The sequence below is a fragment of the Geotrypetes seraphini genome, chromosome 7 (assembly GCF_902459505.1).
Source record: "Geotrypetes seraphini chromosome 7, aGeoSer1.1, whole genome shotgun sequence".
Classification (NCBI taxonomy): domain Eukaryota; kingdom Metazoa; phylum Chordata; class Amphibia; order Gymnophiona; family Dermophiidae; genus Geotrypetes; species Geotrypetes seraphini.
This window is the reverse complement of record NC_047090.1, coordinates 64,756,790-64,775,893: the sequence shown is the minus strand read 5'-3', so window position 1 is coordinate 64,775,893 and position 19,104 is coordinate 64,756,790. Positions and strand designations below refer to the sequence as shown.

At 45.6% G+C, this 19,104-nt stretch overlaps 1 protein-coding gene across 3 annotated transcripts in view; it reads right to left on the bottom strand.

Moving 5' to 3' along the window:
• Nucleotides 1-19,104, bottom strand: part of ARFGAP3 (ADP ribosylation factor GTPase activating protein 3) — a 325,192-nt gene that overhangs the window by 102,120 nt on the left and 203,968 nt on the right. For all 3 annotated transcript variants that reach the window (XM_033953138.1, XM_033953136.1, XM_033953137.1), the window contains one exon: nt 2,809-2,949. In XM_033953138.1, coding sequence (XP_033809029.1) covers nt 2,809-2,949 — 141 coding nt within the window. The remainder of the gene's footprint in view (nt 1-2,808; nt 2,950-19,104) is intronic.

Below are 19,104 nucleotides of genomic sequence, written 5' to 3'. Positions count from 1 at the left end.
TGGGGACTTCCCTGTAGTACAAAAATGCAAGGTAATGGGATTTAAAGGTGAAGGACCTTGGCTCTAGCTGCAGAAACCTTCAAATTTCATTTCTGGAGACCCTCCGATTTTCCCCATAGGTTATAATAGCCTAACTCACTGTGCCATGTGCCTGCCTGTTTCAGCCTAGGAGTGCAGCTAAGATAAATAGAAAAAAAAACTGTCCTCACAGATTCGCTGGATGAACTTGGTCTTTGGGCTGCTGGTCAGACTCAGGTCACACTGAGCTTCAACCCCTGGAAAACCTCATGTGACAAAGGGGGAGAGGACCAAGCAGATGGACCACCATTAATCTCAGCAAAGCCGAGAAGGAGACAAACAACCTAGGCTCAAGCTCCAGATAAATCAGGGATATGAGCAGCTATGCATGGGATGGCCCTTAAGCTCCAAAACGTACAAAAGAAGGTTGGCTATCTAGGTGTCCCCCGAGGGCTGATCCTGCTAGCAGCAGACTTCCACAGTGTGAGTCTGTATCTTCTCCCAGGCACAAGCCCCAGCAAGTGGGAACTCTGAGCACTAAAGCTCCAAACGAACACTGAGCAAAAAAGACCCCAAAATAATAAAAAAACACAGAACAGAGCAGAGCATTAATGCTTCTGAGCAATTTACTTGCAGAAAAAACACTGAGTGCAGGAACAGCTGCCTGAAAAGGAGGCGGAGCTCAAAGATGATTGACAGCATTCTGCAAGCAACTTAGAAACAGAAATATGATGGCAGATAAAGGCCAAATGGCCCATCCAATCTGCCCATCCACAACATCCACTATCTCCTCCTATCCTTAAGAGATCCTCCTATGTGTGGAAACTTTCAGGGATTTTCACTCTTTTTTTAAGCTACATCTCCCCTCCCTGAGCTACTTAGTATGGTCATTGCAGTAATAATTCTAGGCCATGATCCATGTACAAAAAGCTCTTTTAGGAATCCCAAAATCATGCGCCTCAAATCTTGCCCTAAGCAATGCCCATGATTCCTCATTCCCTACTCTCCTCTCAGAAGCAGAAGACTCAGCTCAGTAAATGAATCAGGAATTTCCATAATGAAGTCATAATATTGGCCTTTAGAAAAAAAAAATTAAATGGAAATCCAATCTTTATAAACTGAGATTTCGGATCCAAGATGGCGTCAGGCTGGACGCGCTGAGGAGCTGCTCTGAGATTGACTTTCCAATATAACTTTTTCAACACATTTTGGATAACTTTACTTACCCGATGCCTAAACGGAGGGGCCGTAGTGCCGTTGGTGCCTCGTGGCCCACTGTCACCCCCGCAGCCGGCGATATTGGTGAGCTTCTCAGATGGCTGCAGGGAACATTTTTAGCGTCGGAGAGGGGCCCGCAGAGGAACAGCGGTGTGAGCGAGGCCATGGCAGTTCCTCCGAGATTGGAAACATCTTTGAGCCCCGACGTTAGGGCGCCCCCCCCGCAGCCTCAGTTAAGCAGCTCTCCAAGGCGTATGGGAACCCCGGATGTCGGGGCTTCGCCTTCCCCTGAGGCAAGTAGTCCAGTGCAGAGCCTGCTGATAGGAGCTCATATTGAAATGAGCTCCTTGGAAGAAGCTGAGAGTAAAATCAACCAAGGAGAAGCGAGTAAGTCTTCAGAGCCAGCGACAAGGAACCCAACTGGATGGTGAGCACTATGACACTTCTACTTTTTTAACTTCTTTGGATAAACCTTCGGAAGTAACTTGACTCATTGTGGGATCTTATGGCTGGATTAGTGAAGACCATAAGTCCCAAACTCCAGTTAATAGAGGGGAAACTGTCTCAACATTCTACTGAACTTAAAATACTGGAAAATGAATTGACTGCCTCTAATTCTTCTGTTCAAAAGCTTGAACAGGAAATAAAATCATCTAAACAGCTACATGATGTTCTAATGAAGGACAATATAAATCTTAGAAGAAAGATGGAGAATTTGGAAAATAACTCCAGATACAACAATTTAAGATTAATTAATTTTCCTAAGTTACCATTGGTATCACCTAGAGAAATGTTTAAGAGATATTTTCTTGAAGTTTTGGGGGCTTCAGAAAATTCAATACCTCCTTTATCACGAGTTTATTACTTACCTAACAAGAATAAATCGTTAAATAGGTCCTTGGACCAAGGACAATTGGATGTATCGGAGTTATTGGAGAAATCTGATAAAGAGGCTGTAGAACAAAGTACTTTGATTGTAACAGTAGCCCTCTCTATTGATAAAGTTTGGTTGTTAAAATTATTCTTTAAAAATAGACAGAAAGAATTTATGGGCTTTAAAGTGCAGATATTTCTTGATTTATCAAGAGAGACTCAAAAGCATCGCCATGAATTTCTAATGTTGAAGCCAGGTGTTACATCCTTAGGTGCTACCTTTTATTTACGACACCCCTGTAAGTGCATAGTACATCACCGAACAGTTAAATATGTTTTCTTTGAACCTAGTCATTTGACTTCCTTCTTAGCGCTCTCTCGTTTGGAGGCAGAAAAATTGTAAGCCCTAAGATTATTGATTATCCCAGCAATCAGCCCTCCAGCTAACTCCAAGAGTAAGAGTGTTCATTTTGTTCAATTCTTTTCTTTGTTCTCGCTAAGGAATCTTGGATCCCATAATTTGAGGACTTGAGCATATTAGTTATAAATATTTTAATGTTGTTGAAGTATTTCTTGCTTTATGTTGAATTACTAATCTTGCTTTCTGTACAAGTTATTCTTGATTGTATGATTTGAAAATCAATAAATATATTTAATAACAATAAACTGAGATTTCAGTATTAGATTAGATCTTTATACCTGTCTTCATAGTTTCCCATTTTTGAAGTCAGAATTACATCAGTATCTTTCAAATTACTCTCCTTCTTCCAGAAGGTATCAGAACTGTCATCCCATTTGGAGAAATAACTCCTCCCCGTGTCTCCAATATCCTCAATATATCTTAAAAGAAAAGAAAACAAAATCTAGTTATTCATATAATTGTATACTTATATTTAAAGTAAATACAATAGTTCAATGGAAAAACAAGTCACAAATTAGTTCATTTCACATTATTTTTCTACCAAACATATATTAAAATTATTTATTATATTTGATCACTATAAACATTGTCCTTACTCCAAAAACCCTTCTCAACATTAAACAAGTGGGGAAAGCACGCAGAGCATAAAATTCCTACTGCTAGTCTGAGAGTAAAAACATTATCATAATTTTAATATATCTATTAGATATTACTGTCAACATAGATGTTTTGTATTGGTTTTCTTCCCTGTGTTTAATGGCGCAAGATTTACTCTTGTGAAGTTTAATGTAAAATTAGAAATAAATAAATAAAAAGAAGCATAGAAACTGCAGTTTTATTCCAACATACAATGGAGCAGCTCTTTCTCTACATAATGCCCTGCCATATTACAGAAAATCCTGTTGCCTTTCCTCATTATGGGACCAGATCGGTTGCCATCTATCCTTATTACCCAACCATTTGTCATGCATACAATTAAATTGCCGTCTTCTGAAATTAATTTGTTCTACTTAGCATGTACAGTATCCTAAGGGTCACATGACACTCCTCCACAAAGGTTATCAATTATAGTTACTTGTTCAATGGAAAATTAATTGATTTTTGGGACCATGGAAGTTAGCTCTGTGGGTGCTAAGCATCTTCCAGCCATTTTAAGAATATTTGCATCTATGACTGTGGCTGTATAATAACAGCTAGACTTGAGGGGTTCTGTTTGTTTTATAGATAAATAAACTCTATGGGGCCCTCTTTTGCTTTGCAGTAACCTATCCATATTTTTTTACCTTGAACAGTTAGGTAGATAACCTCGAGGCAAATTAGATACATATTTCTGTTGCCTGTGACTGTTCAGACTTATGTGGACACAATTTCTTATAGGATTTCAATTCAGTAACTAAACTGACCTTCCCTTTTGGGTTATGATGATAACCATTCAAAACAAGAATTAAAATATGCTGGCATGCTAATTAGTTTAATGTTTTAATTGTTTAACAGTGATAAAAAAATAAATTAACAGGATTAACGCGATCAGGCCTGCCTACTTTCCTTCCCAGTCATGGCATTCTTCATCTGACTGATATCACACATCTGGTGCACTCCACTGTAGAGAGTTGCGCGGGGACAGAAATCCCACCCGTCCCCACCCGTCCCCGCCAAAGTCCCACCCGTCCCCACCCGTCCCCGTGAGGAATCCCACCCGTCCCCACCCGTCCCCGTGAGGAATCTCTCCGTCCCCGCGAGGAATCCCCTCCGTCCCCACCCGTCCCCGCGAGGAATCCCCTCCGTCCCCGCCCGTCCCTATAAACTTCAGAAATAGTTATTTCATTTAATTATGCTACTGAATTAAAGGCTCTGGTAGAAACCCATTTACAAATAAGCAAAAAGACTTTATTAATTTGAAAATATTAATTGGGAAGAATACATACTTTGCAAATGGGTTTCTACCAGAGCCTCTAATGTTTATAAATTTTTATCAACACAACTAATATACTACTTTATCCTGAAGCAAAATAAAAATAAAGAAATATAATTCTTTTCCTACCTTTGTTGCCTGGTTTCTGCTTTCCTCATGTTCTCATTCAATTCCTTCCATCCACTGTCTCTCTTCCTTCTGCATCTTCCATTTGCTCTGTTACTGTGCCTCTCCCTTTCTTCCCCCTTCCAAATTGGTCTGGCACCCATCTTCTTCTCTCCGCTCCCCCCATAGTCTGGCATCTGTCTTCTTCCCTGCCAGCGTCTTCTCCCTACTCTCTCTTCCCCATTTCCTTTCAGCGTCCTTCTCCCCCCATCTTCCCCATGTCCTGTCAGCGTCCTTCTCCCCCCTCTGTCTTCCACATGTGCTTTCAGTGTCTTTCTCCCCCCCCTCTGATTCCCCATGTCCTTTCAGCGTCCTTCTCCCTCTCTGTCTTCCCCATGGCCTTTCAGCGTCCTTCTCCACCCCCCCCGTCTTCCCCATGTCCTTTCAGCGTCCTTCTCCACCCCTTTGTCTTCCCCATGTGCTTTCAGCATCCTTCTCCCCCCTCTGTCTTCCACAAGTGCTTTCAGAGTCCTTCTTCCCCCGCCCTTCCCATGGCCTTTCAGCGTCCTTCTCCACCCCTTTGTCTTCCCCATGTCCTTTCAGCGTCCTTCTCCACCCCTTTGTCTTCCCCATGTGCTTTCAGCATCCTTCTCCCCATCTGTCTTCCACAAGTGCTTTCAGAGTCCTTCCCCCGCCCCCCGCCCTTCCCATGGCCTTTCAGCGTCCTTCTCCACCCCTTTGTATTCCTCATGTGCTTTCAGCGTCCTTCTCCCTCCTCTGTCTTCAAGTGCTTTCAGAGTCCTTCCCCCCCTCCTCCCGTCTTCCCCATGGCCTTTCAGCGTCCTTCTCCCCACTCCTTCTCTACCGCCCCGGGTGCAGCACAGCCAGCCAGGTTCCCTTACTTTTGTGGCACTTCCCCGACCGACTGACAACAGCCCCGGTACGACAAACCTCCCTGCCCTTAACTGCGAATCTAAATTACCTTATTACAGCTGCTGTAAGAAGATAATTTAGATTCGCGGCTACAGGGCAGGGAGGATTGTCGGACCGGGGCTGTTGTCGGTCGGTCGGGGAAGTGCCACCAAAGTAAGGGGACCTGGCCGGCTGTGCTGCAACCGGGGCGGGGTGTGGCGGGGCGGACCGCCCCCTCCCTTGGTAGCCACTCGAACCGCGAGGCTACTCTCCTCCTTACCTGCACTGCCTGCAGCACAGAGCCAAACGGAAGTCTTCCCGACGTCAGCGCTGACGTCGGAGGGAGGGAGGGCTTTGTTTAAGCCCTCCCTCCCCTCCGTCAGCGCTGACGTCGAGAAGACTTCCGTTCGGCTCTGTGCTGCAAGCAGAGAAGGTAGGGAGAAGAGCCGCGCGACTGAGTACATCCAGCCCCGCAGGAACCCCGCGACCCTCGGAGGCGTCCCCACGGGATCCCCGCGACCCTAGGGGGCGTCCCCACGGGATCCCCGCGACCCTAGGGGCGTCCCCACGGGATCCCCGTGACCCAAAGGGGGAACCCGCGGGTCCCGTGGGATTCCCGTCGTCCCCGTTCCCGTGCAGCTCTCTACTCCACTGGAAGTGAAGTCGGGTAGAAGACTTTTAATCAGAGGAACGTTGGTTTAGAGCAGTGTATCTCAAACTGTGTGCCGAGGCACACTAGTGTGCCTCCTGAGATTCCAAGTGTGCCACGGCACACTTAGGAGAAAGAAAGGTGCCTGCCAGCTGACTTCCTTATATGGTGCAGTGCCAGCACTGCCCAATTCGCCAAAGGCCTGCATGTTACCCCTTTTCTCTAGCGTCCTCTGGCTTCCCTCCTGGCCTTCCGGTCTTACATTTAAAACTAATTACAGCAGCCTGCAGAGGATCGCCAGTAGGTAAAATTATTTTATTTCAATATAGTGATTGAAATGTATCAGTTTTGAGAATTTATATCTGCTGTGTATATTGTGTGTATATAAAAAATGGGATGGGATTTGGGGCAGAGCTTGGGTGGGCATGTGGCTGGGGTACTTAGTTGATATTTGTTAAGACTTAGGGGGTACTTAGCTTGAAATAGTTGAGATTTATCTGCGGCATTTGACATCACAGACCATCATTTACTCATCAAAACTATCTTCAGTTGGTATTTCTGACCAAGTATTAAATTGGTTTAAATCATACTTTCAAGATCGGTCAGCTAAAGTTATCTTTAATAATTCATCATCGAACAGCTTCACCAATTCTTATGGGATTCCGCAAGGTTCAATTCTTTCCCCACTTTTATTTAATATCTTTTTATCACCTCTCATAACCCTCACTCCGTCTATTAGATTCTCTTCTTTTGCATATGCAGATGATATCCAACTCCTGTCCCCTTTAAATACAGCAGATTCCAATGAGATAAAAACTATAAATAAGTTAAAACAAATAAGCCAATGGCTTAAGGATAATATGTTGGCCCTGAACGCAACAAAATCTTCTGTAATGTTTTTCCCATGCAAAAATGACCTTAAATTTTCATCGCAGATATTCCTAGACAATAGCCCTCTCCAAATAGTAACTACAATGAAAATATTGGGAATAATATTAGATCAGGAACTTTCTTATCATGACCAGATTAGTTCAGTGGTTAAAAATTGTTTTTATAAGTTATGTCTCATTAGATCCTTATCAAAAGTTTTAAAACCTGAAGCTCTTAACATTCTAATACACTCATTAAACATTTCTAAGCTTGACTATTGCAACACCTTATATCATGGCATAACCCAAAAAGAAACAAGAAGATTGCAGATAATACAAAATATAACAATAAAAATTATTACTAATTCAAAAAAATATGATCACGTTACACCACTTCTACAAGCAGCACATTGGTTACCAATCACACATAGAATAACTTTTAAAATTATACTGTTAACTTTTAAAATTCAACAATCACACGCTCCGATATTTCTGGATCGTCTCTTGATACCGTATTCTCCATTCAGGACACTTAGATCAACACAACAACATTTACTAACTATCCCTTCTTTAAAAAAAATAGGGACCAGGAGATCTACCATTTTCTCAGTTATAGCACCCCAGCTTTGGAACAATTTACCAATATACTTACGCAATGAACCTTCTTTAGATAAATTCAAGCGTTCCTTAAAAAGCTTCCTGTATAAGGATGCATTTGAAACATAGACAGCTTAACTTACCAATTACTAAATTTTTTAAATTTTAATTAGACTTATGAATAGGTCGTAAATTTATCTCCTTTTTTCTACGATCATTTCTGCCTTTATCGCCCTTTTTTTGTTTTTCTCTTTTGTGTTCCCACCATACGTGTTCTTCCCTAAGTGTTTCTTCTTTTTCTTTAAAGATTGTAGTTCTTTCTCCTCGCCTTCTGTATCAGTTATGTATTAGAATGTATATAATTTGTATTCAATTGTATAAAAAATATTTTGTTTGGTCCCCTATTTTTTAAAAATGTTATACGCATTGAAGTATATGATATTGCGTATACAACAAACCTTAATAAAACTTGAAACTCTTGAATAAGATCTAGAACCCAGCGGTCTGAAAAATTGGTAAACTGAGATTGGTTGTATTCCCTTTGAAATGTTTACATATGCCTCACTGAATGTACAGTCTTCTTTGATGTAAACCACTTAGAACTTATGGTAGAGCGGTTTATAAGAATAAAAATTAGTATTATTATTACTCCCTCCAGAAAGCTGACAGTCTCATGTCAATATGCGGGACCACAACAGCCAACATGGTGTCATTGTAATTTGTTGGAGGTTGTGCTGACGAGAAACCCTGAGTGTCACTGGCATCTAGAATTGACAAACTGCTGTCTAAACACCGTTAAGATCTCTGTGCAGAGAAACCTGCGTAAAATTGGAGGGAAAGTCATGGGAGACGAAAATCGCCTCTGCCTCCCTTAGCGGGTTGGCGAGGTCTGCTGCTGGGCAGAAATATGGGGCTGCGATCTTCCACGCTGGCCATAAGGTTGTGAAGGTCCTTACTAAATATCATCTGCCTTTTGAAGGGCAGTCTGATTAAGGTGGCTTTGGAAGCTGAATTGCCTGCTCACTGTCTGATCCAGAGTATGCGGCGGGCAACAACAGCAGAAGCAGACACCTTGCTCGTGGCTCTAATGATGTGATATAGAGCGTCTGCCACGTAATCCACCCCCTCCAGCACCAGCTGGGGAAAGACGTCCTCCTCTTCAGCCAAAGTTAGCTAAAACCTGGAGTGGCAAGCACTTGCCACAAATGAAGCTGCCATAGCAGCTTTGATCCCCAAAGCTAATGCTTCAAATTGCCTCTTAAGCACCACACCCACCTTACGATTCTGTGCATTTTTAATCATCACTCTTTCCTCCCGGGAGCCATAGGGTAAAATTTGGACATACTTTTTGCCACCTTCAGAGAGCCTTCTGAAGTCTCCCATTGCTCTGTGACCAGCAAGGTGATTTCTGGATGAGAGGGTAAAAAGGTGCCCGAGCATTTGTGCCGCTCATGACCATGCACTGTGAGGTAGAAGGCTGCTGAAGCTCCAACTTCAACTCCCCGAGTGCATCTGTTAGGACATGTGGGATAGTAGCAGAAGAACAGTTGCCACTCCCTCATTGAAATCAGCGATCACCTCTTGATTCCCGGACCCTGACAGGGAAGCAGAATCCTCCAGGAAGGAAGCTGAGCCCTGGGACAATAAAAGCATGGAGACTGATCTCCAGTCCTGCTCTGGTTGATCACATGGACAGGAACTAGCTTCCTCCATGGCGAAGAGAACTCCTGAGGAAGAATTTCTCCCCATTCTGATACTAGGACATCCCCAGGCAGTGCAATGAGTCCTGGACCCATCAAATAAGCTCTCCACAGAAGAGTCATAAATTCTGAAGTAAATCCTATAACAGGAAGCTCTAATGATTCCTGCAGGACGTCAGACTGGCTTCTCTTTGGCTCTGCAGTGTACATGCATTTGCGTTTTGCGCCTTCACTATTCAAGAATTCCGGAAGGGATTTTCTCCATACCACGCCTCCCCCCCCCCCCCCCGGTGCAGCTCCCCAGCTCTAGAGGTCTCAGAGAAGGCTAAGCACAAGGCTCCCACCCCTCCCTCGCATGCACCGCGACACACAGTACGTGAATGCTCCTCAGCTGACCACCTGGCGCAAAACTGACATAATATGGGGTCAGAACAACCTTAGAAGTCCATCCTAGTTGATTTTGAGCCAAATCAGGTGGTTTTGAGGCAGATGTCAGCTTTAGAAAAAAAAAAGTGTGTTTAAAATCCAAGATGGCCACTGCCAGAAAAATCACACCAAAACGGTTCATGAGGGCTCCCCTGAAAGTTAAAAAAAACAAACAAACTTAGGGATCTTGATTTATGTGGAAACCCTCTTTGCTCATCCAGTGCCGCTGTCAGTGGCAGGTTTTCTGCTAGATAAATATGAAGCCTTTCAGCTTTCACAGCGGGGTCACCGTCAGTTTATTCGGAAGGTTGGAGCCCTGGGAAAGAGAGTGATCCTTGCTGCTTCGGTTGATCCTATTCCACCATGTTATTGGGCTTGGCAGAACCACTTGCATGCACTTATGTTATTGGAATATAGGGAGCTCGTCTTAGTGCTATACATAAAAGACATTTTCTTACTGTTTGGGATCCTTATGTTCAATCCTTGTCTCCTCGAGCTCGCAGTGCCATTTTAAATTCCCTTTGGAATTTATCAGGAGGCGCCGCAATATGATGCTGGAGGTGTGGGTGTGCAGGTTCCCCCTCTCTTATTTTTTTTCTCTTTCTTTCTTTTTCTTCTTTTTTCTCTCCTCCTTTCTTCTTTGTGGCTGGGGGGACGGGGCATCATATGTTGTGATTTTGTAGGGATACCGGATAGTATATGATGTCTAGGGTCAAGGGTTGACTTGGAAGGGTTTTTTTGTTGTAGGCTTTCCTTCCTTGGTTGGGGGGTGGGAGTATTAACTGAGTTCTGGGTGTTGGAGGTACTGTTGGGGGGGGGGGGCTTTGCTCAGAATATTGCTCTCTTTGTGGATGCTGTGTATTCTTTGTTGTTTGTTTGCTGTCTCTTAATAAAAATTGATTCATACTAAAATTTAGGGCCCCACTCCTCCAGAACCCCTTTCCCTATCTGGCCCCAGAAACCCTTAAATTCAACTTTTTCAACCCCCTTCCCCCTCCCCCAATTTTCCCCTTAGGGAACAATGGGCTGTACTCACAGTGCTGCTGCTGCTTGCCTGTCTGAAGTGGAGAGAACTTTCTACCTTGAATCCTTGTGGAATAGTTCATACCTGGAAATCTGAGCTGCCAGTCAGACTGAAACAGACTGAAGGTCAACCCCCACATATCCTTACATCACAATGGGGGGAGAAGAAAATGAAGCCAGCTCCTGAAACTCAAAGGGATTCACAGATGGGCCTCACAGCCTGAACTCATGCCTCTAATAAATCAAAAGGCGAGCAGGTTACCAAGGGAATAGACCCAGAGCCTTGAAGTAACAAAAAGCAGGCTAGCTCATCAAGTATTGTTTGTTTGCTTCACAATAAAGATGTGTTAAACAAACAAACAAAAAAAGTATACCTGGGAGTTATCCTGTGAGCTGAAGTCTGCCCATGTGGAGTCTGCATTTTCTCCCAGGCAGAGTAGCCCCAAATATGGGATCCTTTGGCACCAAAGCCTCATGAAAACATAGTAAAAAGACCCCAAAATAATAAAAACCAAACAGAGCATATCAGACCTCCTCTTCTTAGTTCGCTTGCAAAAGGAAAAACTGAAAAGGGAGCTATATTCCACTTGTAAAGGAGGAGGAGCTGAAAGATGTGATCAGCATCCTTCTTCAAGTGGTTCATGAGCACGGATTGATTACCTAATGTACAGACTCTTTATGTATATGTAACGGAACAAAAAAAAAACCAATTTCTAGTTACAGAATAACATATGCTTTTGAAGTCAGGGCCCATTGCTTTCTTCTCATTATTCATGCACATTGATCTTCTTGAGCTATAAAACCGCAAAGACCTTTTAAAATACAGTACTCAGGAACAGTGCAATGCAAGCTTTGAAACACCAAACTCAAACCTTTAAACTGAATTTGATATTGTAGTTAGATGGTAAGTAGATAAATGTTGGGCAGTTGACAGATTTTTAATGCAGCTTAGTATTTATTTATTTAAAATTATTTATAACCTGCCTATCTACAAATCTAAGCAGGGAACAATAAAAACATTCATAATCATGATAAAAGGTAAAACAAATAAGTAGCAGCAAAAAACAACTCCCTCTCACTCTGTCACCTGGCTAGCACCAAAAAAGCACTCAAATAACAGTTTTCACCCCATTCCTAAAATGCCAGAGAATATTTGATTGGCACAACGCCAAAGGTAAGGCATTCCACAAAGCCGGGCTTGCACAGAGAACATGGATTTGTGATTCCCCGTAAACCTCACGACTGCTAATGAAGGAAGGAGAAATTAGGTTCTTACCTGCTAATTTACTTTCTTTTAGCCTCTCCAGAATGGGAAAGGTTAATCTTACAAGCGAGTTATATCTCATCATGACCAGCAGGTGGAGACTAAGTCAAAACTTTGGAATGATACTTAATAGGTTACTCCCCCTAATTACCTCAGTCTGCCGAACAGCCAAGCAGAACTAGAACTGTAAACAGAAATAAACAAGACTCCGAACAGGAGTAACAACTAATATAACCAAATGCTGTTGGAAAATGCAAAGGAGAAATCCCAGCAAGAAAATGTCCTCACAGCTCGCCAGCTGAGCCACAGCAGCTGTTCTTCAATTCTCCCCGGCCCTAGAAAAATACTAGAACCCACAGAAAAAACAAAATCTGCATGCAAAACATCACAAGAACAACATGACAATAAACAGGGTGGGGTCCTAGGTTGGCCTGGAGAGGCTAAAATAAAGTAAAGTAGCAGATATGAACCTAATGTCACCTTCTTTAGCAACTCTCCAGACCGGCATAGGTTAATCTTACAAGTGGGATGTACCAAAGCAGTCCCCATCATGGGTGGTACCCCCGAAGGGTTGACACCGGAACACGCTCACCAAACACCGCATCCCGACACACCTGAACGTCCACACTGTAGTATCTGACAAAGGAATACAAGGAAGACCAAACAGCAGCCTTACAAATATCCACTGGAGGCACTAGCGAAGACTCAGCCCAAGAAGCTGCATGATCCCCAGTGAAATGAGCCTTGAGAAAGTCCGGGACAGGCTTCTTCTGAAGAAGGTATGTGGAAGCAATAGTCTCCTTGATCCAGTGCGCAATGGAAGTGCCACCCTCCTTACGAGGACCCGCTAAAAGGACAAAGAGACTATCTGACTTTCCGAACTCCTGGGTCCTTTGGACATAGGAGCGAAGAACCCGAGAAACATCCAACTTGCTCAACTGATTCTGCTCTGCAGATCTGTCCCGAGAACCCAAAACCGAGAGGACCACTGACTGATTGACATGAAAAGGAGAAACTACCTTAGGCAGAAAGGAAGGAACAGTCCACAAACTAACCCACTCCCTAGAAAACTCCATGAATGGAGACCTACAAGAGAAAGCCTGCAACTCAGAAACATGTCTAGTAGAAATACAGTAATTGCCATTAAAAAGACCGCTTTAAGAGTAAGGTCCTTCAATGTGCAGGCCCCCAAAGGATTGAAAGGTGGGTGCACCAGCACAGACAAGACCAGGTTAAGATCCCAAGAAGGAACAAACGGTCTAATGGGAGGCTTGAGCAACTTGGCCGCCCACAAGAAGCAAACAACATCAGGAATGGCTGTCAGACGCTGACCCCTTAACAACTCCCGAAAGGATGACAAGGCCGCAAGCTGAATCCGAAGAGAAGACTAAGCCAGGCCCCTGTCCAGGCCATCCTGCAGGAACTCTAAGATGTTAGGCAGGGAAGCGCGAAAAGATCACTCCACACACAGCACACCACTCCTCAAATATACGCCAAACCTGCATAGAAGCTCGAGAAGTGGAAAGTCTCCGGGACCCCAACAGGGTTGAGATGACTATCTGAATACCCCTTCTTACCTAGGCATTCCCTTTCAAGAGCCAAAGCCGTAAGACAAAAGGGACCTGGATCAAACATGGAAATAGGACCCTAAGTCAGAAGGTCAGACAAGAGAGGCAGAGGATCCGCTACCAGATGCCTCACCAGGTTTGCATACCATAGACGTCTGGGCCAATTCGGGGCCCCCAGAATCACAAGGCCCGGATGACGCACAATGTGGAGAAGAACCTTGCCCACTAATGGCCATGGAGGGAACATGTACACCGGACCCTCCGTTGGCCATGGGTGGACCAGAGCATCCAGACCCTCAGCCTGACAGTCTCTGTGACGACTGAAGAAGCGGGTCCATGAGGGGCTGACCTAAAAACTTGCACTATCAATTGAAAAGCCACATGCCTTAGACACCACTCTCCGGGATCTAATATGTGACAACTTAGAAAATCCGCTTGAACATTCTCCACTCCAGTTATGTGGGAGGCCGAGATGTCCCGAAGATGAGACTCTGCCCAGACCATGAGCAGAGCCGCCTCTTGTGCCACCAGAGTGCTCTTGGTGCCCCCCTGATGATTGACATAGTCTACCGCTATGGCATTGTATGAAAGAATCTGAACTAACTTGCCCGTCAAGAAGGATTGGAAGGCTAACAGCGTCAGACGGATGGCTCTGGTTTCCAGAACATTGATCGACCAGGTCGCCTCCTCCGTGGACTAGGTGCCCTGAGCTGAGTGACCGAGACACTGAGCTCCCCAACCGAGGAGACTCGCATCCGTGAGCATCACCGTCCACTGTGGCTAATCTAGACTCACTCCTTGGATTAGATGAGAGGTCTGGAGCCACCAACGAAGACTGCAGCGAGCCAAGCCCCTCAGAGGAACAGACTGTGCCTCTGAAGGAGAGCATACTGAAGTGGATGCATGTGGGCCTGAGCCCACCTCACATCGAGGGAACCTGCCATCGACCCCAAGACTTGGAGAAAATCCTGTGCCCGAGGACACCAGGAATACATAAGCAGGTGAATCTGAGATTGCAATTTGCTTACCTGGGCCTCTGAAAGAAAGACCTTGCCCAAGGAGGTGTCGAACAGAATTGCAAGATGCTCCAGGCACTGAGATGGGGGTCAACCAACTTTTAGAAACGTTGACAACCCAGCCCAGCAACTGCAGGAACTCCAACACCTGAGCCGTGACCCGAGTGCTCTCCTGCAACAAGTTCGCTCGAATCAACCAGTCGTCCAGGTAGGGTTGAACTAGAATGCCCTCTTTGTGCAATGCTGCCGCAACTATCACCACAAAGGAAACGCTGATGGGAGGCCCTGATTGGAACATGCAAGTAAGCCTCCATCAAATCGAGAGAGGTCAGAAACTCCCCCGGCTGAACCGCCAGAATCACCGACCTATGTCTCCATATGAAAAGAAGGAACCCTGAGAGCCCTGTTGACCCCTTTCAAATCGAAGATGGGTCAATAAGAACATAAGAATTGCCGCTGCTGGGTCAGACCAGTGGTCCATCATGCCCAGCAGTCTGCTCCCGCAGTGGCCTTTAGGTCAAAGACCAGTGCCCTAACTGAGACTAGCCTTACCTGCATATGTTCTGGTTCAGCAGGAACTTGTTTAACTTTGTCTTGAATCCCTGGAGGGTGTTCTCCCCTATGACAGACTTCGGAAGAGCGTTCCAGTTTTTACCACTCTCTGGGTGAAGAAGAACTTCATTATGTTTTTACGGAATCTATCCCCTTTCAACTTTAGAGAGTGCCCCTACCTTGGAGAGGGTGAACAATCTGTCTTTCTCTATTAAGTCTATTCCCTTCAATATTCTGAATGTTTCGAACATGTCCCCTCTAAGTCTCCTCTTTTCAAGGGAGAAGTGGCACAGTTTCTCCAATCTCTCACTGTAAGGTAACTCCTCCAGCCCCTTAACCATTTTAGTCACTCTTCTCTGGACTCTTTTGAGTAGTACCGTGTCCTTCATCATGTACGACGACCAGTGCTGGACACAGTACTCCAGGTGAGGGCGCACCATGGCCCGGTACAGCGGCATGATAACCTTCTCTGATCTGTTCGTGATCCCCTTCTTTATCATTCCTAGCATTCTGTTTGCCCTTTCGCCGCCACCACCGCGCATTGCGTGGACGGCTTCATCAACTTGTCAATCAGAACTCCCATTTTTCTTTCCTGGGAGGTCTCTCCAAATACCACCCCGGACATCCTGTATTCGTGCATGAGATTTTGTTACCGACAAGCATCACTTTACACTTATCCACGTTGAACCTCATTTGCCATGTCGATGTCCATTTCTCGAGCTTGATTATGTCATATGCAGATCTTCGCAATCCCCTGTGTCTTCATTACTCTGAATAACTTTGTTTCGTCCGCAAATTTAACCACCTCACTCGTCGTACCAATGTCTAGATCGTTTATAAAGACGTTGAAGAGCACAGGTCCATGCACCAAGCCCTGCGGCACCCCCTGGTGATGCTCTTCCAGTCTGAGTATTGTCTATTTACCCCCACTCTGTTTCTTATGCTCCAGCCAGTTTCTAATCCACATGCGAAGTAGTCCTCTCAATGTGGAACCTTGTTGAACGCCTTCTGAAAATCCAGATATACAATGTCGACTGGGTCGCCCCTGTCTATCTGCCTGTTTACTCCCTCGAAGAAGTGCAGCAAGTTCGTCAAACAAGATCTGCCTTTGCTGAAACTGTGATGGCTGGTCCTCATCAGACCATGTCTGTCAAGGTGATCAATGATGCGGTCCTTTATCAGCGCCTCTACCATCTTTACCGGTACCGAGGTCAGATTCACCGGTCTGTAATTTCTCAGATCTCCCTTGAAAAAAAATAACTTTCGCCATCTTCCAGTCTTCCAGAATCTTTCCCAATTTGATGGACAGATTGGCTATTAGTTGAAGCAGTTCAGCTATAGTGCCTTTCAGTTCCCTGATGACCCTCGGATGGATGCCATCTAGTCCTGGGGATTTATCGCTCTTAAGCCTATCGATCTGCCTGCATACCTCTTCTAGACTGAAAGTCAACCCTGTCAGTTTCCCATCTTCATTTCCAGCATATAGCCTGATGGGTTCCGGTATGCTGTGTATATCCTCTTCGGTAAATGCAGATGCAAAAAATGTGTTCAGTTTGTCGGCGATTGCTTTGTCCTCCTTTAGCACTCCTTTTATTCCATGGTCATCCAACGGCCCCACCACTTCCTTCGCAGGTCATTTCCCCTTAATATATCGAAAGAACAGCTTGAAGTTTTTTGCCTCTTTGGCAATTTTTTCCTCGTAGTCTCTTTTGGCCCCTGGTACCTGCGTTGATGTTGTTTTCGTCCGTTTTTGACCTTTTCCATTCCTTAAACGATGTTTTCTTATCTCTGATTGCTTCCTTCACCTCTACAGTGAGCCACGCCTGTTCTTTGTTCTTTTTACTCTTAGATCCCCTGTTGATATGTGGTATATATAGATTTTTGTGCCTCGGTGACTGTGTCCTTAAAAGGGACCAAGCTTGCTCTAGCATTTTTACAGTGTTTATCCTCTTCTTAATCTACTTCCCTACCATGAGTCTCATCCCTTCGTAATTCCCTTTTCAGACATTCAGTGCCGTGGCCATCGTTCTGGACCGATGTTTCGCCCCCTGCGTCCAGGTTGTAGCGGATCATATTGTGATCACTGTTTCCCAGCATCCCTTCTATTTCTTCACCTTGTGAAGATCCTCGCAGTCTGTTTAGAATTAAGTCCAGAGCACCACAAAGTAAATCAAGTACCTGCCGGAGAAACACTCATGAGGAGGGAATGGAACTACTGCTTTGAGATCTAACAATCTTTGAAGGGTCTGGTGAAAGGCCTGCTTCTTCCACGGTGCCTAACAAGGCAAAGCTAGAAAAAGAACTGGCAGGGAGTGAGCAAACTCCAGGGATAACCGTCCTGAATTAGAGAATGACACGGGGAGCGATCCCCGCAGCGAACCGCTGCATGGCTGCGGTTTGGCTGCGGGTTATGGTGACCTCATTAGCAAATCGCTGCAGACGCGGGGACAAATCCTTTCACCGACCGCAAAAACGGTGAATAGATTTGTCCCCGCAGGCCAATGTCCCCCCTTCTAGGAACCGCAATTTACCTGTGTTTTCACCGTGCTCATTTGTCAGATCAACCCTTCCTGCCAATAGAACCCGCCCCCCCCCCCCCCGACGATCGCCCTCACTGGTAGGAGGGTGCCCAACCCCTCCTGCCGGCACCCCCAACGGCCCCCTATATCGCCAATAGGAGGGTGCCCAACCCCTCCTGCCGGTCCCTCCCCCAACAAACCCCGCCATCCCGAAACACCACCCTTAGTCTTACTTTCCAAGTTGGACCGGACAGCTCCTCGCTCGTCTGGCCAGCAGGCCTGCCTCCGTCCAAATGAGGCGGGCCCGCCCCTCCCCTCCCCTGCCTAACCCACAGGATCCTAGGGCCTGATTGGCCCAAGCACCTAAGGCCCCTCCTATAGCGGGAGTGGCTTTAGGTGCCTAGACCAATCAGGCCCTAGGATCCTGTGGGTTGGGCAGGGTAGGGGCGGGCCCGCCTCATTTGGACGGAGGCAAGCCTGCTGGCCATACGTGTGAGGAGCCGTCCGGTCCAACTTGGAAAGTAAGACTAAGGGGGTTCCGGGGTGGGAGGGTTCGTTGGGGGGGGTCCAGCAGGAGGGGTTGGGTACCCTCCTGCCGGCGATCTTAGGGGAGGCCATTGGGAGGACCGGCAGGAGGGGTTGGGTACCCTTCTGCTGCGATTGTCGGGAGGGCCGTTGGGGGGGTCTACAGGAGGGGTTGGGTGCCCTCCTGCCGTGATCGCTGGGGGGAGGGGAGACTTGCAGCCGTAGCCGCGGTCACTATGCTAATCACGGCAGGGAGATCTTTGCCGCGATTAGGTACAGCGGCCGCGTCTACTTACCATATAGGCTAACATTGTAAGCATTTAAAGTACATGTCGTGTTTGTTTTTGCATTGCTAGCCCCAGGGGTGGTGGAAGATTAGTGATTGAAAAACTGTATGAAAAATAACTATTTTAAATTTAGTGATCAAAATGTGTCAGTTTTGAGAATTTATATTAATTAATTTTTTCTCTGCGTGTTTTGTTTTTGTATAGTTATTAACTAATATTTAACTAAGTTTTAAAGTTTTAAAGAATGTTTCCTTTATACGTAAATAAAGAAAAGTGAATGGGATTGCAGTGGCGGTGACGGGGCGGTGAATGGGGTGGCAGTGGCGGTGACGGGGCGGTGAAGAGGATGGTGAGACGGGGACGGGGCGGTGACGGGGATGGTGAGACGGGGACGGGGCGGTGACGGGGATGGTGAGACGGGGACGGGGCGGTGACGGGGACCAATTTTTTCACCGTGTCATTCTCTATCCTGAATCACCTCCAAGACCCACTGATTGGATGTGATTTCTGCCCATTTTGGAGAAAAAAAATCGCACAGGCAGGTACCCACCAAAATTAGAGAGGGTGCAGGCAAGGAGTCATTGGGCAGGACGGGGCACGGGGTAACGGTGGAGGAATTTCCAGCTCCTCGACAGGCCCCCTGAAAAGAC